This window comes from Mugil cephalus, chromosome 20, assembly GCF_022458985.1.
Source record: "Mugil cephalus isolate CIBA_MC_2020 chromosome 20, CIBA_Mcephalus_1.1, whole genome shotgun sequence".
NCBI lineage: Eukaryota > Metazoa > Chordata > Actinopteri > Mugiliformes > Mugilidae > Mugil > Mugil cephalus.
The window spans coordinates 10,564,305-10,590,103 of NC_061789.1; the positions used below are offsets into that span (position 1 = coordinate 10,564,305).

The window sequence follows — 25,799 nt, forward strand, 5'->3', positions numbered from 1 at the left end:
CATGGTTTCCAAATTTGTTTTATCAAAGTGTAAGAGGTACAGCCGTGATATTGTGTAGAAGATGCAATGAAGCCATATTTCCATACATAATAATAATAATAATAAATTCTAGTTCTCCAGGACTGAGTCTGACGGCTGTTATGAAACAAAACCTCCTTATCACATTCTGATCAGACTAAGAGCAATAGACCACCCAACAATTCCTCAAAATTATGCAGCAAACTGCCAACACCAACCGGTGAAGGTGTTAAATTCGCCTTCAGCTCATCCCGAGCAAACTCATGAACAAAACTGTTCACTCGCAAAAAAAAAAAAAGCACTGCAAACCCTAAAAACCATCTCACACAATCAAAAGCTCTTAAAAATTTTTTTGTCGACCGACCAGAGAGTGATTCTTTTTTTTTTTTAACGCCCCAATTACAATTATGCACAGTAACGGCTCGCGCCTCGGTTCCTCGTCACACGTTGACTGTCTCAGTGTAGATAAGACGCAGACCTTGAAGACAGATCTCACCAAGTCTGCTCGTTTTCCCTTCAGACCTCGTGCATGACCAGTGTGCGTGAAAGCAGGAGGAGTCCATGCTTTCAGATTCTCAGGACGATAACTGTGATACTAGAGTTTCTGTGAAATGAGGGAATTTGATGCTACGTTTGTAAAAACACGGCTCCTCTGATGTACTGAAGGTCCTTTACATCGTTTTCTAGTTTTTGCAGGAATATTTTTCTTTCTTTAACAAGTTAAACGCTTTTTTTTTTTTTATCATGAATCTAACCATTTGTTTTGACCAAAATAAGAAAATTGATACAGAATCCAGCACTATAAGCTTTTTGGCGTTTACATAAGTTTGGGTTAAAATAAATAATGTTTTTGCAAAATGAAACAACCTGTTTAAATTGAAACAATTAGCACAAAAGATTACAATCGTGTTTTATACTTAATCTAACAAATGGCAGATTCATACTTTAATCCCAATATAATATGAATGATATTAATTCACATTTTGCTTTTCAAAATAAGAGAAACATGGAAACAGATTTAAGTGTAACCACTCTGGGAGGAAACCACTTCATATAATGAAAATGTGATTAAACTAAGTTTTTCTGAAATTGACTAAATCCCTCTGAACCATTCAAGAGTCGTGATGATGGACAGAATGCTTTCTACACTTTAGTCTGTTTAATAGTAATAGTAACTACTGGGGCTGTGTGGTACATTTGTCAGGTGTAGAAAAAAATTGAGCTCTAAAAAGTTTTTATTGTGGTGCAGCCTTGGACATGATTAAACGCAGGACAGAATAAAACCGCACAGACGGAAAAAGCAGGAAAGTATCTGAATCCCAGCCTGGACAGACTCGTAAAAGAGGAGAAGGATTCTGATATCCAGCATCAGCTAAACAAAAATTTGGTTTTTCGTGGCTACGAGAAAAACGCACAAAAAAAAAAAACAGCACAAAACACACACACACACGTGTCCTGGACGTCTCCCATTTGATGAAATGACCGGGGCATGGCTCATGTACATGCACACACGAGTGTAAGGGGGGGGGGCATCCACCACGAAAGGCCCGACCCCTGGGCCCCACTCTCCCCCCTCCTCCACGACAACCTCTCCCTGCCTTCTCCCCCCTTTCTTTCTTCCTTTCTTTCTCTCTCTTCATTTCTTGATCGTTCCTCCCGACCCACCCCCACCCATCCGCCGCTTGCAATTCATCGCCACTAGTATGTATGTATGTAGCATGCGTGCATCTGTGTGTGTGTGTGTGTGTGTGTGTGTGCTGGTGGCGTGCGCGCACCCAGATGTGCGTGCATGTGTACAATTTATTTTTAGTGAGCGAAAGAGTGAGAGATGGAGCCAGAATCGAGGAGGGGGGAGGGCGTGAGGGAGGGAGGGGGGAGAGAGGGAGGGGGGGGGGGTGCAAGAGACACAGAGGGAAAGAAAGAGAGAGGGAGGACAGATGGTTTGAACCAGAGAGAAGAAACAATCAGAAAGATGGGGCGGAGGAGGTGGGAGGGGGAGGGGGGGTCTTCTTAAAGAGACAGAGCCCATTTACCCCTTCACCTACATAAAGCTCCCATGCATCTCCGCTATCCGCTTTCCCTTCACTTTCCTCTCATTTTTTCCACCCTCTCCTTCTCTTATTTTGGCTCGGGGGACAATGAGCCTTTGTCGTGCCATTCTGCCTCGAAAACCTTTACGTTCTTCTTTTTTTTTCTTCTTCTTCTTCTTCTTCTTTGTGGCTATTAATTTTAAGCACCGGCTCCTTATTATCATGCTAAAAATAAATGCAAATGTAAAAGGACACCTCTGCTCCTGCAGCAGGAAGCGGAGATATCCTTTTATTCCCCGGCCTAAAAAAATCAGCGGGGGCCTACATTTCCCACAATGCAGCTGGGTTCGGTTTAGTTTAATGGACTCCATTATGAACGTCTTTAGGACCTTTTTTGAGGGCGTTTCTGCTAAAGAGGTGTAAAGCAGGACAGTCTTTAGTCTAAAGTTAGTCTCCTCCCGCTTTAGGCCGAGCTTCTACACATCAAACGCCCCCACATCTGCAGTAATCTCTTCCTGCTCACTGATTTAATTCATTAGATGAAAGGTTTGGTGATGTATATATATATGCAACAGCAGCAGAACTGACTGTAGCTTACAGAATAGAACAAGCGACGTGCAGGCGCTAAGGTCAGTCGCGAGCAGTGAACCTGAAACCGAGATGACTGGAGATAATAAACGCGTGAAATGAACCTGTTAAAAAGTTGATGCGGTAAGAGGAAAAAAAAGACATGAAACCAAAACCCCTTTCATTGATTGAGGTCGGATATTCTGCGCAAAGGTAAGCCCTTCCTCCCGTGAAAACATGATCCTAATGTGACTTCACTGCGAGAAAGAGAGGAGGAAATATACTCGGCCTAACAAAATCCATAAGGTCGGAGTGAGAGGCAGCGCTGGGAGAAGTTGCTCCAAAGTAGCAACACGGGATAAATGCTGCTCAGTGTGGACGCTGCTGCTGCTGCTTCCCAAACTGTAGCTGTGTGGAGTGTGACAGCAATGTATTATAAATATATAAAACTATCCCTCTAAGATGATTACAACAGAGCTGGGAAACGCAGCTGTCTTCGACGCTGATTTGCAACCACTCCTGCGTCTCTCTGCTCAAGACAACTGATGGTTTAATGCAAATAGAGGACGCAAACCCAAACCACAGAATACATTCGTGGACCGCAGATGCTCCAGCAGACAAACAATGCATCGCAGCAGCAGCACCGGCAGCAGCAGCCCCTCGTCTAATCAGATCGCAGCCATCTCCCAAACTGTTTGTCCAGGGCGCTCTCTAGAAAAGCGGCGGAGCCGACAAACAAAATGTGAAACACATGCAGCCGCCCCAGCGTCGCTCTGGTCCCTTCATCGGCCTGTCTGTGTGCTTTCCAACGCTCTGCCCTGGCTCGCCTGCTGAAAAAGGAGGGGAGGGGGTGGGGGGGGGGCAGGAGCGGCGCAGAGAACATGGCAACCCGCCAGGAGGGGAGAGCGAGGGAAGGGAAAACAAGAGAGAAAGAAATGGACATACTGTACCGGAGAGGGGTGGAGGAAAATGAGAGAGAGTGGGAGAGACGGATAAAGTCAAAGCATGCGTGTGAGGCGGCGAGGGAGGGAGGGGAGGACCTATCGGGTCCTCTGGTCTCGGCGCCGGCGACCGCCCCCCCTCCTCACCACCTCCACCACCACCACCACCACCAACCCACCCTCACTCACTCACTCACTCGCGCAGGTGCTGCTGCCAGACGATTGGTCGCACCCCCCTTGATCCCTCCGCCCACCGTCCCCTCCTCCTCCGACTCCTCGCCAGCCATGAGAGGGGAGGAAATCAAACCACAGCTCCTTCTCCAAGCCTCCTCTCTGCATGCGTGATACAGAGAGGAGGAATTCCAGATGAAAAATGTGACTCGACATGACCAGCTCGCCTTTAACGTGAATATCTCCCTCTATATATCCGTCTGCAAACTGCTGACTGATGCGTATCTGAAGCTAATCTCTTCTTCTCATATGAAGCGTGCACCTACACTATGTTTGACGCGTGGAAATAGATGTTCCCCACTATTGTGTTTTAACCATTACAAAGTTTAAAAGCTGTTTTTTTGTTTGTTTTTTTCTTCTATCAGCTTGGATTTTATTCGGGATCCTGCAGACTCCTTGAGTCAGTCCGTACTCCGGTGGACTCTGACTTTCCTGCGTCACACGTAAGGATGGGGAACTTGTTCCATCCTCAAGAGAATAGTGCAAAAAAAAATAAAAAATAAAATTCACTGGTACGTTCGCTGCTTTTTTCTGATCATAAGCGACAACTGATGGTTAACAAAGAAACTTCTTGTAAAGCGTCTCGACACGATTTGTATTGTTGTTGACGTCATATAAATAAAATTGACTTGTATTGAAATAATTAAGCATTTAGCAAAGGGGAGGGGGGCAATATGAGAATCTGAAAGGCTGTTCAGAGCATGAGGGATGCATAAAATCAGGGTGTAACTTGTACGTTATGGGTGAATGCTTTTGTGACAAATACAATATCACAGGAAGTTAGTGGAGCCTACAACAGAATTCACAATAACCTGATTCAATGTCTGTTTCATTCCACCATTTACATATTTGTGTGTAAATGTGTCAGCGTCACATATAAAGTATAACAGTTGATAATAGTTGATAATAGTTGATAATAGTGGCCCAGGGTGATTCTGAACATGAAACCATTAGGGCTAACAAACAGCAGCCTGAGGCGGCGCAACGGATTTGCAGCATTTCCTCAAATTTATCAGATAACGTTTGTTGGGGCGGCGTTGTCAACGCAAACATTTAAACCGGTGCCAATCGTTGGGCACAGTGTAAAACATTATCCGTTTAATTTGACTAACTAAACAATATATCCTGGCTTGCGTTTTTTGTCGCCCCGTCCAGCTGCTGGTGCAAATGTTTCAAAACTAAAAAAAGCACAGCACAGCACGGAAACCGAGGGCGTCTGTCCACTGAGGCGCAGGAGGGCTTTTAATTTGAAATGCTTAAAGGAAGCGTTAGGTTTACACGAAAGAGCGAAAAGCGGAAACTTCAACGAGGCAAACGGGAGCAAACTGGAATAAGGCTTTTTACCAAAACACGACCAATCTTTTGTTGCACTTGTCAAACAGCAGACATGTGTCCTCTTTAAAAATAAATAAAGGCTTCTGCAGTAGCGGCGTTAGCTAATGGCTGGAAATCAAACCGTATTTCCTCAAAAGAAAAATATTATTTTACATTAAAAATACTCGAACGAGAACTCGAACGTACGTTTAAATGGACCTAGCCTATGTTAGCTAACGGCAACGCAAAAAGGCAATAACGCCTCACTGCGCCATTTCTTTTTAAGTAATCTACTCGCAGGTCGTGGCTGCAAGGCGACAAGGCTTCAGGGTTACATCAGAACACCTGTGCAGCATCAGTAAAGCCTTTTCCTGCCATATCAGCACATCTATAATACCCGGTTCTCTGCAGCAGTGATAAATGGAGAGGTTCTTAAGGAAGAGGAGCGGCGAGAGGCTTGCACTTCAAATAAAGGAGCGGAGGTTTTTTCGTCCTCAGCCACTATTTACCCAACTATACCTGTTCTACCTGGGGCTTCACTCACAGCTCAGATCTGCTCGACGTAACCTATTTTCCTCTTATTGAGCGCGGTGCAATCAAGTCGAAATATTTAAAATTCTAGTGTGTATTACAGCGGCGCTACGTCCCTGTAATCTGACGGTGGCCATGAATGACTTTACGTTGCATTTACACTTAATATTTTACACGCTTGATAAAACAGTTGCTCAAATCTCAGGCATTTTAGGAAGGACGGCAAGCCCGAAAGCATTGTGCATGACCTATTTGCTACATCATATGATGTACACTGAAGCTTCTGAGAGACTTCTCAAGCATGAAAATTCAGAATGAATCATCTAAACAAGGCAAACTCCTCAGAGATGTAGTTGGAAGCTCATTGGACCTTTATTTTATTTTATTTTTTGTCAATCTGAAAGCCTTCTTCACAGTCACATGTGCAACAAACTAAAAACACATAATGCAACTAGGAAAATATATTTTAGATTTCCAGGCAAAAAAAAAAGAAGGAAAAAAACTGTAAAAATAAGAGGATCACAGAGGAACCTCCTTAGACAGTTTGAACAGTTACACTGGAGTGTTATTAGGAGGAGATGTCCCACCCAGCGAGCGGAAATAATCTTCATCTCGTCCGCCATGATAGTTTTCACAATTCAACCCATACAAGAACCGTTTTAAAAAAAAAAAAAATGCTGCACTCAAGAAAGAAAGAAAAAAAAAGGATCCTCAAACAGTGAAGCAGTGATGACAGAGGATATGTTGACATGGCCCACATTTTAAAACTACAGGGAAAGGCGTGGTGGAAAGGAACGACCGGGCGTCGGGTGGTAGCATAGGTGACAAGGATGCGAGGTGAGGGTGGGGGGTTTGCGTTTGCATCTGAACGCACACATACACTCATGAGAAGCCTTCGTCTGCGTTGCAGTACAAACAAGTGTTTTTTTGTCTAAGTGCACTGGAAAGCATCGGGATCAGCAGAAGAGAAGATGCCGCCTGTTGCAAAGGTACCAGAATACAAAGCAACAAAAAAAAAAAAATACGTTTGACTGGTTTGTGTTTGTCGTTCTACTGCGGCCGTTTTTGACTGAAGTCAATGGCGGATGGTGAGCAAGTTCCTATGAGCCAAACAGAAGGTGAGCTTTGGTTTCGCCAAATACCACAGCTATTAAATCAGCAGGAAGACGGTTTGAAACAAGCCTTGTACAGCATTCACAGCCAAATCAAGACAACGGAGGACTGTGCCCACCACACGTGGAGGCGAGCAGAACTCTTTCCCAGCAGCATGGGCGACAATTAGAAGGTACAACAAGAGGGTGTGGCGACCCCTTTCATTAAAAAAAAAAACAAATGTATCCTCCACCCATTCACACACAGTCAGAACAGCTCAACATCACATTCTACCATCTACCCACTTCTGTATTGTAAACACTCGCTCTGTACCAGAGATAGAGACGTTCAGGCCAGTTACACATCAACAGACTATTGTTCGTATCGTCTCAGAAGATTATCTGCAACAATTATTAACAGTCAACAGATCGTTGAGGAGATTCTGATTTATCTCCGTGTCCGCTCTGTATGGAAATCATAACAGGTAAAACAGAAGCGTGGACATGAATGTTGCATGCATCGGGGAAAATCTAACGCCTCGATTTCTTTCTCGGAGGCTGCAAAGCCGCATTGTTCTTAGAGCGAATGAGCTAAATCTGATCCAATTAGCAGCACTAGTTACATGTAAAAAAAAAAAAAAAAAAAAAATAGATTATGGTCCTGAAACTTATCACATTCAACGCGTTAACTGTCAACACACCCTCGTTAGCAGCGCGCTACCACACAGGGGAGAAGATCCTGAAACTCACAACATTGATGATTACGCAGACATGGCCGCAATCACAGCAGCTAATCACAGACAATTATCTGAATAAAGTCTTAAATGTAAAATGGGGTGCGTCTGATATTAAACTGCATGTAATACGGTTATTTTAACGCAATTATTTCGTGGAGTGTAATTTGCTCTAAAATTTTCCTCTGTGAAATAAAAACATGTGGACACTTCCATGTAAAGTTGTGCCCCTGAGTTAAAATATACTGACGCAGGATCCATCAATAAAGTTTGGAGAAAAAAAAAGGCATTACACATTTTTTACACGTTTTTATTACTATAAAGCTGATATGCCAAAATATATATTTTATTATCATTTTTTTTAGCTTCTCTCAGGTCAACCTGGTTCAAACATTACAAGGAGCTGCCCAGGTGTAGACACAACCTTAATGTATGAGCACAAACTGTATGCATTACTTTTAATTGTCCAAATTAACACAAACGCACACCGATCTGAGCGACCCGCCACTCCTGCAACTAACCCAGGAGCCAAGTCACAGCACAAGAACACCTTTCAGCGTTGGGAAATTCAACAACAATATTCATATTCATCGAAAATATTTCCCTTATGAAATCAGAAGGCGCTCCGACGCGGCTGTAAAGAGTAACGCTCGCTTACCAGGTAACCAAGGCTGCCGCTGTGACGGTACACAAGAGTAAAACCTGAGCAAACAGCCACGAGCCCCTTAGTCATCCATATAAAACAAACTGCCTCCATCCAACATGTAACGTGGTGTGTTAAGTGTTGGAGAGGTTGACACTGCCTGGTCCAAATGTGGCTCTAATGCCGAGTTTAACACTTTGAAAATGACGTAAATGTGCGACTACTTTAGTTTGTCAAAGAAATGCGACAAACTATTACGATATTTGAAATGTTTCAAACTGGATTATGGATGGAAATGGATTATTCTTAAATTCTCGGTTCCTACAGCCCGGTGTGAACTAGCAGACCGAGCGTGCAAGATTTTGATTTGACTTGATCATTGTTATTATTAATAAAGAATTCGAGATCCTCAAGGGCAAACACTTCCTTTCCTTCCCTGCCATTTAAATATTTATCTGTGGGCTATAAGTAGTCATTTTAATGGGACTTTGGGTGCGTATCGCTACTGTTTTGGGGATTCGCTTTACGCCCACAATGGCTATTCTATACATTTTTTCCACCCTCTCCAAAGACTGGTGGCTTGTTCCCTCTGAGCACCTCCACCCTACCCCCACCAACCCACACACAATTCAACCCCCCACACTCCCTTCTGACTCCCTTCCCTCTCTTCCTCCACCGCCTTGGCTTCCACAAACACTCTGCAGCCTGACACACATTTTCAGCTCGCTTCCTGACCGTGATTATCTCAGAAATGTAAAACGTGGCCATAGCCTCACACACACACACACACACATAACATACATGTCCACAACATGGTCAGGGTGGGGTGCAGTGACTGGGGAGGGGGGCAGCCGGGGTCGGCGCCCCCCTGCAGCTTTCTGCTTTCAGAGCTGACACTTGCAGAATACAAAAGAAGGAATCGAACCCCAGATCTTCTACTTACTGGGCTCTCTCTGTGTGAACACCCACCACTCCCACACAAACACCACCATTGACGGCCCGTTTCACAAACATCACTTTTAAGGTATTTAACCAGCAGCAGCAACTCTGTCTTTTTTTTAAAAAACAAAATCCTGCAAAGTACTCGTCTGACCACACCCCGCACACAGAGCAGCAACACACCTGCAAACTTTATGGTAGTTTACGACTAGTCACACTCACATTATTATAAAATAGGATCATCTTTTTAAGTTAAATACCTACATATAAATATATATGGGAATACATTTCTTTGCCTGTTTATTTTAAGTAAATGCAAATCTCTTCAAAAACTCAAATTAGCATGCTTCTGGTGAGTTTTATACATTAACATAGATTTTAATAAAAAATTGATGCACAAACATCTAGCAAACGTTTGACAAATATTTAACCACGATCGTTTTGGGGCATAATTTGGGATAATTGGTCAGGCAAGTATGTGAACGGCCATTTTAAAAGGTAGACGGGCGTCCAAAATTATTTTTTATACGTTAACCCTCTCCTGCAGCGTCCGTTTTAAACACGGACACGTAACGTGATGTGCCGGTACAGGGTGAACCAGCGGTGAAGAGACCCGGAACGACGCAACAGTGGGAAAGGGGAGAAAGAAAAAAAACAGGGGGGAAGGAAGAAAAAAAAGCAGCAGCCTTACTGATTCATTCAGAGCTGCGCCATTTTGCCCTCACTGCCTGACGTGGAGTGACTCCACTCTGCGTGGACGCACCACGTGTTATGGAGGCCTCCGCTCGCCCACGGTGGCTCCCCCATACTCACAAATCACATTTATCTTTATGGCTCTTCAAGGTTATCATATATAAAAGGTCTGGGACACTATTCGCGCAAACCTGAGCGCCATCAGAATAATTCGCAGACCGCTCGGGAGATTGTAAGAAATTACAGACTGCTGCCATGTTGGGTTTCGTGATCGTTGCGAGTTGTGACAACAATTTGCGAGATTGTGCCCCAGCGCCTATAACGCCATGCATGTGCAGAAAGACCACACCGCTGGTTGTATTTGTGCAACAGCCATGTTGCAACGTTTCCACTGCGCACTCCTGGTGCAGGGGCGTGCGTCCAAAAAAACGCTCTAATTCAAATATTTCGCCACGTTCACACGAAATCACCGTTAAAGTCGATCACACCAAATGGCTGTATTTATTTCGGACCAACGGCGTGCACGTAGGATGGAGTCTGCGCCGCCTGGTCATTTTGATCATGGGACGCGCACACACATGTGGGCAAATGGCGGAACATGAAGAAGTGTGCTCAGAGCTCGTATCTGTGCCAAAGGTTACTACAGCCATGCATGATGAGCTATAGGAGAATTCCATACTGCCGTATGAAGCAGGTCAAACCTGGTTCCCCCAAACACAACTAATGAGCAATTTACGTCCTTACGTCCCTTTCTTTTTCTTTTTTTTTTTTTTTTTGTTAAGCCAAAGCTACAGGTACCACTGATTAAAGACTAATCCAGACATGACACTATAAGCATTTTGTCGTGACTACATTTACAACAAAACCCCTTTTTAATTTTAACCCACACTTGACAACAAGGACGTTAAAATTGTGGAAATTAAAATATCAAAACACACAAGCGTGTTTTCGCGAGAAATTAATGATTCACGTAAAAACTATTATTTTAATTTAACTGTTATGGGTTCCATTAAATGACATAAATGACGTTTTTTTTTCTTGGAAGTATTTTATAAAGTCAGGTATACATTTAAAAATAATATGGGTTTAATATGGATACGTTCTAACCAATTAATTTTTTTTTTTTTTTTTGGTTAGATATTTGAAGTCACACACACGTGTAAACAAATAATTTAGCCAAAAGCTACGTGCATGGCAACAATGCGGAAATCAACATTAATACATATGGGCTAAGATTTAAAAAAGTTTTCTAGTATTAAATTATATATACATACATACACACACACACAGAGATACACCAGCCACCACACTTAGTTTACAGCAAACGTTACCAAGTGTATTTTTAAACAAAATTTATATGTATGCAATTATATATATTCACACACAGAGGACGTGCTTATTAGCATTTGTTTTGACTTCACGAACAATGCAACCCCATACGTGCTCACTGGACTCGCTCAGCACCACTCAACCAACACCAGCCTTTCAAAAACGACCAGTAAAAATCTCCAGCAGCAGCCACCTAAAGCTGACACAGCAATGGCCGACAAAGTTCAGGCTCCACACAGTCAGCCATACAACCGCCACCACCACCAGCAGCAGTAGCATCAAGATATTTATTAAATAAAAGGAAACACCGCCAAACTAGCCACTGCTAGCATACAGATAGCCTTTTAAGCGCAACGAAGACGCACGGACGCGTCTCCATTTAACGCTCGTTAATCAGTGTTTTCAAATTGAACTCCGTGAGAGGCAAGAGGCCTTGTATCAAGGTGATGCAACACATGAAAGGGGTTTTAAGAGAGAAAGCTATATGAGGGGGAGGGGTGGTGGAAATGCCTGAATGCTGTTTTGTACCTTTGCTTCTTGGGGACGGAGTGCTCAACCTCGATACGTTTCCCATGAAGTTCCACTTTACCTGAAAAGAAATGAAATAAATAAATAGATAGATAGATTGAGGGCACAGGGTGGCTACATGCTAACTGTTTACTAGCTGCGCAGGCCTGTTGGGGAGGAAGGGGGTAGCTACTGTGGGTTATTCTTGGTAGCGTGGAGGACAACTTTTTTTTTTGTTTCTTTTTGCATTTAAACCCCCAAACCTGCGGCGTGTCAAAGCAAGTGTGTGTGTGTAGGGGGGGAAATGGAAAAGTGAGAGGCGGACATGTTCAAAGGGCCCAACTCAGAAGTCATGGAGCAAGTGAACAGAGGAGGCACGTCACTTTACGTCCCACTAAAAGCTGCTTAAATCACACGTAGGCTGTAAATGGGACAGCCACGCGAATATTAGCAATGCTTACGATGTTTAAACATTAACGTAGTTTATAAAAATAAAAAAAGAGGCTGTCTTGGGAGTTTCATGTTGGAGCAGAAGAAGACTGGCATGGCGACCTTGCCTCCTCTTCACGTTACATACTGTAGGAAATGGTGAGAATTGGGCTTCAAAACACTGAAAGGGAGTGCTTTACGACAATGCTGCTGCTCGCCGGTTGTGTTAGATTCGTGTTGGTGTGAGGCCTGTTTTGGTAAGTACACAGTGTAATGTATTTTTTTCTATCTTTGTCATAGTGGACTCCCGGCTTAAAGGGGGAGGGGAAGCAGCGAAGCTTCATTCTATATCAAAGGAAAGGGCTAAATTAAATACTACTACAGGGGTGCAGGCTGGCCAAACGACACACATATGCACGTTACAGCTTTATACAGCAATAAGCATTGAATTGTTCTGATCTCGCTGGGTTAAATCGCAAATAGTGTCAAACGCTCTCCACAGGCTCTGTGTTACAGGCTATAGCTTTACGTTTACACTACTAGTGTCCCTCCCCCCTGCAAAAGTTGAATGGCTCCCTAGGGTGTGTAGGTCTCCACACACACCACTACTCGTTAAGCTAGCATTAATAACAACAATTTAATTCATCTGGAGCCTCGGACGTGAGCAGGGAGTGAAACTGGGACACGCAGCTGAAAGGTGGGCATGCAGCCGGGGTTGTGTACCGGCGTCCACCCGCTAGCATGTGTAGAATGAATGAAACTAAAAGTGCATAGACGGAGGATCCCCGGTGGTCACTAGTCGACCCTTAACTCACCAGAAAACGTCTCGATCGCCTTCATAGCCCACTGATCGTCCGGACAATCCACAAACGCATAGCCGGTTTTCATTAGAAACTGTCCGGAGTATGGGATCTTGTGTTCGTCAAAGGTTTTTCCTAAGTCCTCGGCAGTCACGCTTTCGCCTAGATTCCCAATGTATAGCTTGTGCATGGTGGAAATTGTTTATCCGAGTCCTTCCTCCCAAAAAAAAAAAAAAAAAAAAACTAAAATAAACAAAGCCCAGATTAACTAAAACTGAAACCAGCAAAAGAAAAGTTTCTCTCCTGTATTTGCAAATAGCGCAACAAGATATTGCCACACTCGCTCGCACTATAACAGAAAGTGGAAATCGCACACCGGAGTGCAAAAATCCCCTAACAAAAAAAAAAAAAGGAAATTCAATTAAAATAAAAAAAATAAAAATTTCAAATCGGGCGGCGGTGTTGAATTTGGCCGTAAATCCAGTTGCATAAATGGAGCAGGAGAAGAAAATGAAATCCCTTGACTTGCAGCCGGCCCCAGCAGACGAATAAAGCAGCAGCCTATAGCCTCGCTATCGCACTGTGGAGGAGGTGTACTGGGTGGATTTGATGATGGGTTTATGGTGGAGGAGTGGGAAAAACTATGGCGGGATCAGATCGGGAGAAATGTTTTCCTCTCTCTCCGCCTCTCTCTCTCTCTCTAGTTTTCTACCCGTCCCTCTCTCTCAGCGATCCGCCCGCTGTCGGCAGAGGGGTGACGCGCCGCCCCTTCACCGACTCCAATTCACGTTTTTTTTCCTTTTTTTTTTTTTTTTGTTTGCAAAGAGGAAACCACGTGGTCTATTTGGAGTAGGTTAGAGAGAGGAGGAAGGGGAGGAGGCACCCCCTCTCATCCTAGGGTATTCACCAGATGAGTTTGTGTTCATGTGTGTGCGCGCGCGGGGGCACACAAGCCTCCTAATTCCTCGCTGTGTTCCCATCCGTACTGTACTCGCGCACGGCGCAGTTTTTTGGCTTTTACGCAACATGCGTAGCCTCGCGTACGCAGCTCGCTGCTCGTGCGGGCGAACATTGGGCTATACGGAGACGCGTAGCCAAGAGCGGACAACCTTGTAGGCGTCGAAGTGTTTTTATTGCTTCCACCCGTTTCGCCCAACACCCCACGCCTCGCCAGCTGAACGCCTAAAACGTTGCACATTTACACAACAAGACGCCGCCACCTAATTCTACAGCAACCCCCCACGCCTGAGGCGTCCCCGCCCTCCGCATGAATATGATGAGTGGTAAAGAAGTTGGTTGACATGATGTAACATAAATGACCTGTAGTGAACCTCATGGCTGCTTGGAGCAGCAGAACAAAAGGCCCAGGGCCCCAATTTTTGCTCCAGGGGCCTTGTGTGTGCTGCTACTGGAAACCGTGGTACGAGGTTCGTGCTCACTTTGCTGGGTTACACTGTTGCCTGCACGAGAGGGCCACGGACTGACACAATGTTTCTAAAATGGCGGCATCGGCGTCCGACTTGTAACCTATTACAATACACTCACTCGCCATATCATTAGGTACCTTACACAAGACGAATACACTCAAGTCCTACACCAAGTCCTCGTTAAATAGAGGCGTTTATTGGAAAAATAACTGAGAGAGCTCGTGTGTTTTCAACTAACTGGGGTTCACAGTGTCCTGTGTTGTCCTGACACTGACAAAAGTCACGAGGGGGCGGGGGGAGTCAGTAGTCAGTCAGTAGCTGTACCTAATGAACTGGCAAGCACTTCTTGCACCATTTATTGAATCATTATCAACTCAAGTAACATAGTAAGCATTTCCGTGGATGTTTTAATGTTTTAATATAAGTTCATCAACATCTTTTTCCTCATGCACCGTCCCCCTTTTTTTTTTGTCCATGTGGACACAAAAGAGATGTGATTACATGCAACACAACAAATGTGCTAATTTAACAGACCAGGATTAAGTGGCTTGTGGCGCGCGACCAGGCGTGCCGCAGCACTAGCTCATAAACAGCAATAGCCTATTTAATAGAAAATGATTTCAGTACAATATACTGTAGACATAAAAACAAAATAACAACAATAATCAATTGGACTTATATGAGTACTTGTCAAACAAAAGGCATGTGTAACATTTGCTAATGTAGCGTGCCTGGATTCAGTTTCTCTTTCAGTGCGATTGTATCACTTGTCCGTGTGTGCCAACAGTTTGTACTAGTTTATGTAACAAAAACAGTGTCAAATACAACGTTGCAGGATGCTGCCAATATAAAAATACACTGGGTACATGGACCTGAGCCTGGACATGTTGGTCAGCCTGATAGAATAGCATCTCAGAAGCTAGCAGGAAAGTGCTAGCTTAGCCAAAACTGGGTTGCTGGTCACTGAGTCAGTCTGAATTCCTGCCATCCAAATAAAAGTACACCTGGTGTCCTAATAAAACACAGTCATATGCTGTAGTGAATAAATTTCTTCTGTTTTTTGTTTGTTTGCTTTTCCACTTAACTACAGAGTTGATGGTGTTTTACAAAACCATGCATGGATCAAGGCAACTGGAACCAGGATCGTCTTCTCTTTGCAGCCCTTTTCGGAGGTATTTTAAAAATATATCTCTCTTAGTTTTTTGTTTTATATGGTCTATTTGCGGAGTAGCATTCATCATTGGGGTGAGGGGTACATTTTTCCCCTTGGGGCTTAAAATAATTCATCAGTGGCTGGGGATATATAGACGAGATGAAAGGAAATCCTCCTCCAGGCAATTTGCACCCAGGCCTGCAAAACAGTGTTAACACAGTCAAGGCTGTCGTAGCTATAGGTGATTCTGTAGCTCTATAGGCTGGCATTAAACTGCACCACCCCTCTGCTTTGAAGACCCTTTATGTCATACTAACCAGTATATGATAACCAAAGTACAACTTGAGCAGTGGGGCCACGCCCGAGCAGGCATGTTAGCGTCTGTTTCCTCCATTTTTAGCACGCATCTCCATGTGGAGCGCAGAGGAAATAGCACTATGGCGCAGTTGCTGTGCTACAGCGCCACGCGCCACACACACACCCCACTCAAAATGGAGGGCAGTGACTGATGCACGGGCCTCCTTTCCCTCCCCCTCCCCACCCCACCCCACCCCACCCCGCTCACAGAGTTTGGCCGTGGTTCACATTGGCACCGTGTGTGTGTGTGTGTGTGTGTGTGCGCGTGCGTGTGTGTGCGCGCGCGCGCCTGCCTGCCTATCTCACGCTTTCCTGTGTTGGTATGAATTTCCACAAGTCTGGAGTCGGCGTCTAATGGCCTTTGTTTCCTCCGCGCGAGAGGTCGTTGAGATTTTGTAGTCATACTGTACACCCCCAGAGGATACACGGGCACTGCTGTGCGCTCGCTCGCTTAGAAAATGGAAAATGGCTCCTGTGCACAGGAGCAGCCGTATAGTTGAATGATTCATGGGAGCAAATTTTTTTGCAGAGTTTGGTTTGCGCGCCTGGGATTTGATGAAAGTCTCTAATTTTATTTGGTCATCAGTCACGTGGTTGTGCTTGTGTCCCACATGGGAGCCGACCTGTAGTTTAATCAGTGACGTGATAGATTTGGGGCGTGGTTAAATGTAGGCACTGGCTTGTCAAAATATTAGGTACACTTGTGAAAACAAATGGATTGTAATGAAGTAGACCTGAACTAAATCCCACTTTATGACAACTGGATGAACGTGTTGGAGGATGTAGTTTGTGCTGTTAAAACTGTACTTAAACATGTGTTTCTGTTATTTAGCCTAGCTCACTGAATTAAATGTCTAAATAAAAGAAACACATGTACAAGACATTATGTTAAAAAAAAACAACAAAAAAAACGCTGAATATAATAATCGTCACAAAGCTAAGATTTACTTCAGGACTGTTGTGTTAAAATGAATTAATTTTCACCGGTGCGCCTGATAAACTGGCCAGTGAGTGTATTTTAATCTGTTCTGAGCCACAACCGTGTTCAGCATTAAACAGAAGTGTGAGGATGTAGAGTAACACTGTGTAATTATAGCAGCACAATACATTCCTGCTGTACAGTCTGACGCCTTTTAGAACAACACGAGTTTTGATTGTCTCTTCAGTCGGCTACAGATTCCGTTTCCACACACACACACACACATGAGTGTTTCCTTGACCTGATTTGTCTCAAACTGCTCTTCCCACCCACTTTCTGCTCAAAGGTTAGAGTCTCCAGGGCTCAAATAACCACGGGCAACATATTTTTGAGACCTCAGAACAAAAGGAGTGACCTTAATATTTTTTTTTTATTAGTTTTAAATATAAAAATAATATGAACTCTACGTGTGCTAACTTTTTTTTTCCTGTGTCCAGTTTTTCTTGATGAAGAGTAACATTAGTTTCTCATATCATGATCATCATCATTAAATAGTGAGGTTATAACCACTTATATATGCGTGAATCTAAGGACATTCAGTCCGTACTCTCTAATATCTGAAAATCAACTTTTAATTAGCTCAATTAACTTGTATTCACTAATTTTTTTCTTTAACTTTTAGGAAACCTGCCTGATGCTTATTTCTTCCTGGAGTATTTTATCCTGTGAGAATCTCTGTTTTTAAAGGTAGAGAACACTAAACATATTTTTATGCTTCATTATCCTACCTGAGTGTGACAGTGTACTTTCAAACAGTGATTTTTTTTTTTATTCCAAAAGTATAAAAGTATTGTTTCCCCTTGAAAATGTAATGTAAACAAATGGTTTTAATAAGTAAAAAGTATTGGGAGCAAATGAAACGGTTAAGTTTGATACCGTAGCCCCACGTGAGTGTCGTAGTACCATAGTTAGACTATTACTGATTCACGTGAGAGCAGCATAAATATCCAATTCTCTTAAGTAAAACCGTCCCACTTTCCTGCAGCGCTAATCGGTGCCTTCAAACGTCTTCAGTTTGTCCCAGTGAAAGCTTGAAGCCGGACTAATCTGAATGTTAAGACAAAGCTAAGTGGACGAATCGAATGAAAGGAACCGAAACCATCAAACGTTTGAAATATTTCCATTTTATTCGATGCTTTGACAGTGAAAGTCATTGAACGCAACATTCAGTTTGTAGATCAAATAAATGCAGCAAAATGCAATAACAAAAAGTACTTTGTTAGTTTTCCAGTAAAGACATACACTCTTCCCCTGCATCCAAATATAGAATATTACTTCTTTTTTTTCTACTCACACTTCTTTAAAACAAGGCCTTTGTCTACCCAGCGGTCTTCCCTGTTTTTGTATGTTTGTGTGTACGGGCCGGGGGGGGGGGGGGCTGCCAGGCAGAGGTCAAACGCTGTGGAGAGACGGGGTGAATTGGGCGGGAATGCAGAAGGAGGAGACAAAGTGCCTCTGGAAACAACGAAGGGGTTAATGTTCACCTCCGCTTCAACCGTCCCCTGCCCTCCACACGTGTAACGTGAGCTCACTGCATTGCAGGTAACGTTATTAATCATGTTGTAACGTTTTGCTACTTGCTCATTTCACATCTTTCTTCTTCTTCTTCTTCTTCTTCTTTTTTTTTTAAAACCTAGGCCCAGACGTCGAGTTAACTGATGCCTCTGTACCTGCTGCTGATGGTTGCGTGTTCAGTTCCATCAGAGCCGAGCCGCCGGGGAGCCGCGGGCGCAAACCATAAGAACTGGTAAAGCCGCACAGAAGAACCTGTGTGCAACTTGTAATTGAAAGATTAGAGGAATCGTGTTATGAACTGTTATTGACGGCACCTCTCCTGTTTACACTCCAGAGAGACAGCGCCTTAAAGGATTAGGTTAGCGATGCTCTGCGTTGTCATCAAATCCCAGGAGAGGACCGGCAGTATGTGTCTGAGCTTGAGATCATCTCAAAAAAAAAAAAAAAAAAAAAAAAAATCAGCCCCCTCCCCAAACACAAACACATGCTACCGTTGAGCAAATCCACCATGTGGATTAGTCCGCCGCTAAAAATAGTCCCCTGCAGCTCAGAAAGAAACGACATATTTGTGTTTTAACCACGAGCTGAAAGGTTAGAGAAAAGTTAGGAAAAGGCACAAAAACTTTTTACTCTTTTTGTGGATTATTTTCTTAAAAATGTCCGCTTCATACGTTAGTTTTTAATCTCAAGAGCCTGTCGGGTGTTTAGAAGAAGGATTTTAGAAGCCAAATTGAAGCTTTTCAGTGTCCCAGTCTGACATAAAACGCATTTTTAGAGGATCAAAGTTCAAATATTTGCGCAGACGTGGCGTTGGAGAGAAAACATCTCCTGCAGGAACAGTCCTCATTAGATACCGTGATGCTCAGGCAGAGACCTCGTTTAAAAGCCCAATAATGAGGTCCATACATGGATGTTTTTTTGTTTTTCACAATTATATTTTTCTAAAAAAACAAACTAAACATGCACATCATTTGCCGCTTGGGAAAGGTCTCCCGGCGTACTGTGACTTCGTGTATATGTGCCATCCCTGATCACGTGGCTCCGGCTAAAACTTTCTTTAACGCGCTCGACAGAAGCGGCCACTTTCAGATCCTCTTTTCACGCCGCGCTGCGAGAGGACGACACGCATGTCAGTCGTGTGCCGACGCTCTTCCTGTGTACGGTTGGAAAACGTGTTGATTACATGTATTCAAGCTGTTTCCATGAGCAGGGGAGCACAGGATGTATGCTGCTGCTGCTGCTGCTGGAGGACTAATGAGATCCACCATCAGCGTGCAGAGACGCATGGTCACAGCCTGCTAGTTCCTCCTCTTCATTTTACCTTTTTTTTTTCTCTCAATTATCCCTTCGCCCTCCTGCTCTCCTATCACATGACCTCAGGCACAGACCCTCGGCCGCCCCGACCACCTCCGCGTTAACTGTAACCTTCCGAGTCTAGAAAATGGAAGTTGCGCGACCAGTCGGGCGAGTGACAGTTTGCACAAAAATTTACTTTATTCACGTGCGCGTACGTAATGTGTTAAGACGGCCGCCTGCACGTGCTCTTCACCACCACCAGCAGCAGCAGCAGCAGCAGAAGCAGCAGCGGAGCCGAGGCGGAGTTTCTCCGTGGAGTTACATCCATAAAGGTGCCGGGAAGAACCTGTTTGGTTACACGCGTCCGCTTCCGTCACATTAACACCCCGTAAATCTCGGTTTCGGATGTAAACGTCTGCGGGCTTTCGGCTAATCGGTTTCATTTAAATGGGTTCGCAGATTAAAAAAAGAAATTTAACGACCGTTGGCGGGAAGAGAGGAGGAAAATTTGGAGGAGACTGACCTTTGGGTGTAGTTTGATGGCGCATGCTGTCAATCTGAATGACTGCTCAAGTCAAAAAGCTTAAGGTCAGCACCAAAAAAAATGTATCTATAGCTTTAATACTTGCAGACAGAATGAAATATATAAAACATAAAGGATTAAATGTTGCACTGGTGGCTTGGCTCTGTGTGTGTGTCATTTAAGATCCACGTGCAGCCTCCCATCCTTCAGTTACACTGGGAATGAAGCTGAAAAGTAATCCAAACACAATGTGAAACAAACAACAACACAATAACATTGGCAGAAAAAAACAATGACAAGGGAGAAATGTCACAAAAAATAAAAGAATCTTCTCAAGAGAGGATCAGTTTGTGGTGGAAGTTTATAGCCACAACTTGTGTGGAATAAACTGCATTAACTTTGTTTTTGTTAAAGACTGAATTGAAGATAAAATGGAGCAGCTACAACATCTTTTAAGTGTCCCTCTAGAAGAGATCTACATAAATGCTTTGAGTCTTTACATTTTTAGAAAAATCATTTAAAAAAATAAAAAATTAGTTGAGTACTGTTCAAATCTTTCTTTCCTCTGTGAATGAATGTGAAAACGAACCTTGCACAATGAGCCTGGTGCTGTGGGATTTGAAGTTCTTATGCAAAACTGGTATGAAGTCAAAGGAAAGAGGTCATTCACCCTGACTGACCTCTTTCCTTTGACGTTCCCAGCAGGGTGAAAATGTTTTCTTCAGACTAAGGCACCAGGGCAGCCAGGGAGACTGGTGCGTTCACCATCCACCTCCAAACAGCATTTATTTATGATTAAATTAAATGTACTTTTATGTTCTACGACTGTGGACGGTGAAAACAGTTTCAAAGTGTGGATCTTGATGTAATTTAAAACATGCTCTTAACGCGCAAATAGACAAAAATCTAGCGAGTGTGACCCGACTGTCTGTTGGTTCTATTTAAGGTTAGAAGAAGAAGAAAAATCATGAATTTATTAATATCACAAGGAAGGTTTCTTCTTCTTTTTCATGAATAATCGAGGACAAATTCATGTTCTTCATTCACAAACCGGAGCTAAAGGGCTCAGTTTCTTCTTAAAGTCTTTAGTTTTAAACATTTGACTTCATATGTTCTATTACTAACAGAACACGTGCAAACTTTGGCTTCACCATTTCATTCGTTGTTTGATTTGCTTCTTTAGTAGCAGTTGGTTATAAATCCCGTCCACGCGCCTCCAGATCTATCGGGAAAAACTGGAAAAATGTTCCTTGCCATCTACTGAAAGCGCACAAACGAAAACATTCGGTAAAATGAACTGGAGGCCTAAAACTGAGATACGGAAACTTTTCCGGCCGTTTCACACCAGTCCCGGGAGCGAATGTTCACTTTCAATTGTTTTTACTTAAAAATGACTGATTGAAATACCTTGCCATGTGTGGGCCTCACTTCCTGTGTTGACAGCATGGAAACAGGATGTGCTTTCTGCAACTGGGTGAAGCGGTAAAGGATGATATTGTTATGTTAAAGCGAAAAATTCAGTTTTCACTTTAGATTAACTTTTCACATGGTGCAGTTGTTCTCTTATGTGATCAATGCATGAAATGTGTCTATGAAAGGCCACAAACTGGTAAAAATACAACTGTGGGATGTAAAATAAAGTCACGCAATAGAAAGGTAATTAATGTTAAGATAAATGTACCTCAGGTAACATATATACAAATGACAATATTATTATTATACATCTAAATTAATCTGACATGGTGCATACTTTGTTTGTTGAATCTCAATATGTTGAGAAGAAATTAGAACAGTAGAATAAAGTGAAATGAAACGTGTTAACGAAAAGATGAAGAGACTGTGGTAAAGTTTAACTTGTCAGAAGCTGGGAACTGCACAGCTGCACCAGATGATGGGAAATATTAGTTTTCGTTTATTTTTTTAATCTGAAGAGGTTTGGCTGGTGAGATGGTTTTCTGGAGAGCAGGTTTTATGAGCAGTTTATATATTTTTTTTCTCTTCAGAAAATCAAAGTTGAAACATTGCACAGAAGATTTAACAGAGGAGATAAACAAGAAATCCAAAGTTTGTACTTATATGTAGCACATATGAACTGAGTTTGCCTTTGTGCAATACCCAGATTAATTAAAGTAGTTTAAACATGATGTAAACAGATTCAGAATCAATACGGAATGGTAGAGGAATAAAATAATAATTCATTTAAAGGCTGTTTTTGTGCAAAACAATAAAATAAAATGCTGAAATCTAACATTTTTTTTAATTCTCCCAGGACCTCACTGATCGGTTCATCTAATAAACCATCTTCCACATGAAGCCTCCTGCTTGCAAACTCTTTCACTTTGATTTTTAATCGAGTTCATTTAAGATCCACACTCCCTCGTGCAGCCCGGAACTATGAGTCAAACTGGATGTTTTCACTGATCAGGATTGGATGATTGAATTAAAAAGAAAAAAAAAAAAAACGAATAAAATAAATAAACACGCATGTCTGTGGGGGGAAGCAGGAGGAGGAGTCGTTAACCATTTGTGAATCGAACTCACCGATAGGAGCTCGATCAAAATAATACTCCGAAATCCCTCGTGTGGCGGCGGAGACTCGATGCGTTCAGCAAACACACAAAATGGAGAGAGAGAAGGGGGAGGAGATGGAGGGAGAGAGAGGGAGAGAGAGAGAGGAGGCACCTCTTAGAGGACCCCCATTTGAAGAAACAAACGAGAGACCATCTTGTGATGGGATCAAATCGGTGGCGACGGAACATGTTTCGATCCGTACTCGAACCCGACCCTCATTTGGATCTGAAACACAAACAAGTTTACCAATTAATGCGCAGAGCAAATGCATCCAGGGACACTTAAACGCATCACAATCAATGCGTCGGCTCATCTGGATGAAAAAAAAACAAAAAAAAACATGAGAATGACATGAGAAGATATCTTTGTTTAATTGTTCATAGTTGGCCAGAGGCTTTTACACGCACCGACACTGTTCTTTTGTACATAATAATAAAACAAACAAACAAATGTGACTTTTCTTCTAAATGTTTGGTTTATGACGTCTGCGTCATTTTGCAGTTAATTAAAAGACGAAAAGAAAGAAGCCCTTCGTGGGGAGGAACAATCACGGGTGGAGGCGGAACTAACAAACCCCCCACAACTGTGTTCATTTCTAAAGTCAACTTCCTTCACAAGTTTAGACACGAGGTGTCCACTTTCTCTTCGTTCTCTTTTATTTAGGGTTTGCACTCATTGGAGTAGTCCAACTAAAAAAGACTCAAATTTCCTAATTAATCAGGGATTTGCGTGTCCTGGTCTGAATCAGAGAAAACACATGTGTTATTTGTGATCGTGGGCTAACAGCAGTGACGTTGAGAATTTGATAAAATGGCAGATTTAAAGTAGCTAAATATAGGTGAATCAACAAGGCAAAATCAGGGTTTTTTTTTTTTGAAGGGAAAACTTTATTAGTTTAACCTCAGACATGGACGAATCAGTTTAAATTAAAAAGTACATTTTAAAATCAACGTGTTGCTAATAAAGTTCTTTAAAAGAAACTTTAGTTAGTTGCACGATGATGTGAAAATGCAGCACTTGGAAGCTTTGCGTTCATTTTTTTTATTAGATTATCTGTCGCTTTACTCACGGAATTAAAAACCTAACGCATTTGCACTTTGTCAACGAAGCCTTAAACGCGATAAGCTGTTTATTCTGCTGCGGTCGGAGGTTGGATTATAAAGTAAAACAGACGACAGCAATTTTGACACTAAACGCTCCTTCTCTCGTCCCTTGTCCTGTCCCGGACTAATACCGCCACCCAGCGGCCGACGCGGGCCGCTGCACACGGGCCTCGTCCTGCGCCGAGGGAGGGGAGGCCGGGGCCTCGGGCTGGGCTGGGACGGCCTGCTGAGGCGCAACAGCCTGGAAGAATTATTTTTAAAATATGAACCTTTTTTATTTCGAAACAAATTGCTTATAAATTATATATTTCCGTACGTACATGTTACGTATTTGACTTTGCTTTAATCACTCCTATCAGATTGAATGTGTGCTCTCGTAAGTGTGGCTAAACTACGAAAAAATACAAAACAATTACGTTCACCCAAACATTTGTTTTCACTAAAATTGTCGCTTTTAATTAGTTTATTCGTAAATGACCATTAGAACTATACCTGTTTCCACCGAATAATGAAAGATAAATAGTTTCCGGGCTCCTTAAATGCATTAACACAGCTGCTGCTAATTAACCTCAGTCAGTTTTAGATAATTAGTTGTCAGGAATTCATTTGTAGCATTAGCTTCGGTTAACGTATTAGAGGAAAAGGCAACCGGTTCGTCACGGGAGCTGGAGCCGCCGAGGGCCCGAAACGCCTCCCAAAAAAAAACGAAGAAAAAAAAAACAACCGAGCCCGGCCATCGAAAAGGCGAATGATTTCTAATCGATAACCAGAGCCCACGCAGAAACGACGCTCCGCCTGTCGGCGAGTGGATTTTAATTCACCTCGATACGCACCGGAGAGTCACTCGTCCGAAAACTTCAAAGCCTTTAAATCGGCCCGACAAGAGCGCGTGGCCCAGCTCGCTCATTTATTTAGGAGACGGCTTTTAATGCGCGTTCCCGGAACGTGCGCGCGGTTTCGAATATATGAATGAAATGCGATAAAAAATGACGACTCCTGTGGACCACGTACACAAGAAACAAAATCCTTTCAGCAGCTATATTATTATACCAAATTATTACTTTCATACTTACGATTCTGGTGTCATTCTGTGTGTGAAAGTGCATTCTCCGGCCTGATTTAAGTTTCCAGACAACGTTTAAAAAGTAAAACAAATATATATATTATTAATATAATAACTTATTTTATGTAGTTCTCGTCCAGTCGTCGGGATCAAATTACATCATCCAGCAAAAAAGATGTCAACACAGTGGTTCAAGTTTCTCTAAATGCACCCTCTCGCCCTGATCAACACTAAAAAGGGTTGGATTATGATCAAATGGTTAAAAATCGTTAATTCTATGTAGATTTATTTATAGATTATAGATCGATTTAACACACAATATTAAAAAAAATGACCACATCCAAACGTTATCAGTCTGGGTGTGTCATGTGGTGCCCTATAATTGTATCCTACCTTTATTGTTCTCTTTAATCGTTATTTATAAAGCTCCCATTAAATCCAGCGTGAGGCATCTCTGCTAAACACTGAAAAGTCCATTTCTAGTGGCAATGCACTGTAATGTTGCATTTTCCTGAACAGATTTAAATATGGACAGCTTGTTCGTTTTCCACATGTGGACACTCACCTTCCCCAGAGAAAACTGAGTTTGGAGGACGTATCGTCACATCTCACGTCTATGCAGGAGATGAACAAACCTGTGTGCTGCACGGTGGTGATCTAAAGTTCTCCGGGTTCCCAGGCACATATGCGTTTTAAAATAGTGAAATCTAGATAAAAGGGGGTCTAATGAAGGTTGTAGTGTATTGTTAATGGAAGGTAAGGTCTTCATAGGTTTAAAGTGGTTGTTTTTCCAAAATAAAGTTAAATGTAGCCACCCAGGGGCCACGAACATTTACTTTCACATCATTACCTGCCACTTAATGTTGCTCCTGAACATCCTGTCACTGAAGCTTAGGCACCTCATCACAGAATATAAACCGTATAACTGCGGTACATCATGCACATGTCACCCTCTGGTGGATGTTTTCATTCTTCATTTGGGAGAAATTTCCACACAAATGAAAAGACAGATGTG

General features: G+C 42.8%; 1 protein-coding gene and 2 long non-coding RNA genes across 6 annotated transcripts in view; 1 reads left to right on the plus strand and 2 right to left on the minus strand.

The window, feature by feature from the left end:
- igf2bp1 (insulin-like growth factor 2 mRNA binding protein 1) overlaps positions 1-13,589 on the minus strand; it is a 53,062-nt gene extending 39,473 nt beyond the window's left edge. Inside the window, exons 1-2 of one of the 3 annotated variants that reach the window (XM_047572967.1) lie at positions 12,813-13,589; positions 11,590-11,650 (exon numbers count right to left, since the gene is read on the minus strand). In XM_047572967.1, coding sequence (XP_047428923.1) covers positions 11,590-11,650; positions 12,813-12,987 — 236 coding nt within the window. In that variant the 5' untranslated portion in view covers positions 12,988-13,589. The remainder of the gene's footprint in view (positions 1-11,589; positions 11,651-12,812) is intronic. The other 2 variants (XM_047572966.1, XM_047572968.1) reach the window with 2 other exon arrangements.
- Positions 13,590-15,276: 1,687 nt separating this feature from the next.
- On the plus strand, positions 15,277-20,119 carry LOC124997394. The gene is made up of 3 exons (XR_007110965.1): positions 15,277-15,396; positions 17,336-17,400; positions 17,699-20,119. It is a non-coding gene; the product is annotated as an uncharacterized LOC124997394 (long non-coding RNA).
- A 7-nt stretch (positions 20,120-20,126) lies between these two features.
- LOC124997393 lies at positions 20,127-24,755 on the minus strand. Of its 2 annotated transcripts, none has more exons than XR_007110964.1 (3): positions 24,543-24,755; positions 22,589-22,843; positions 20,127-21,517 (listed from the first exon to the last, which is right to left on the minus strand). It is a non-coding gene; the product is annotated as an uncharacterized LOC124997393 (long non-coding RNA). The 2 variants fall into 2 exon arrangements; XR_007110963.1 differs by having other exon boundaries at positions 20,127-20,274; positions 24,543-24,748.
- Between the last annotated feature and the right edge of the window lie 1,044 nt (positions 24,756-25,799).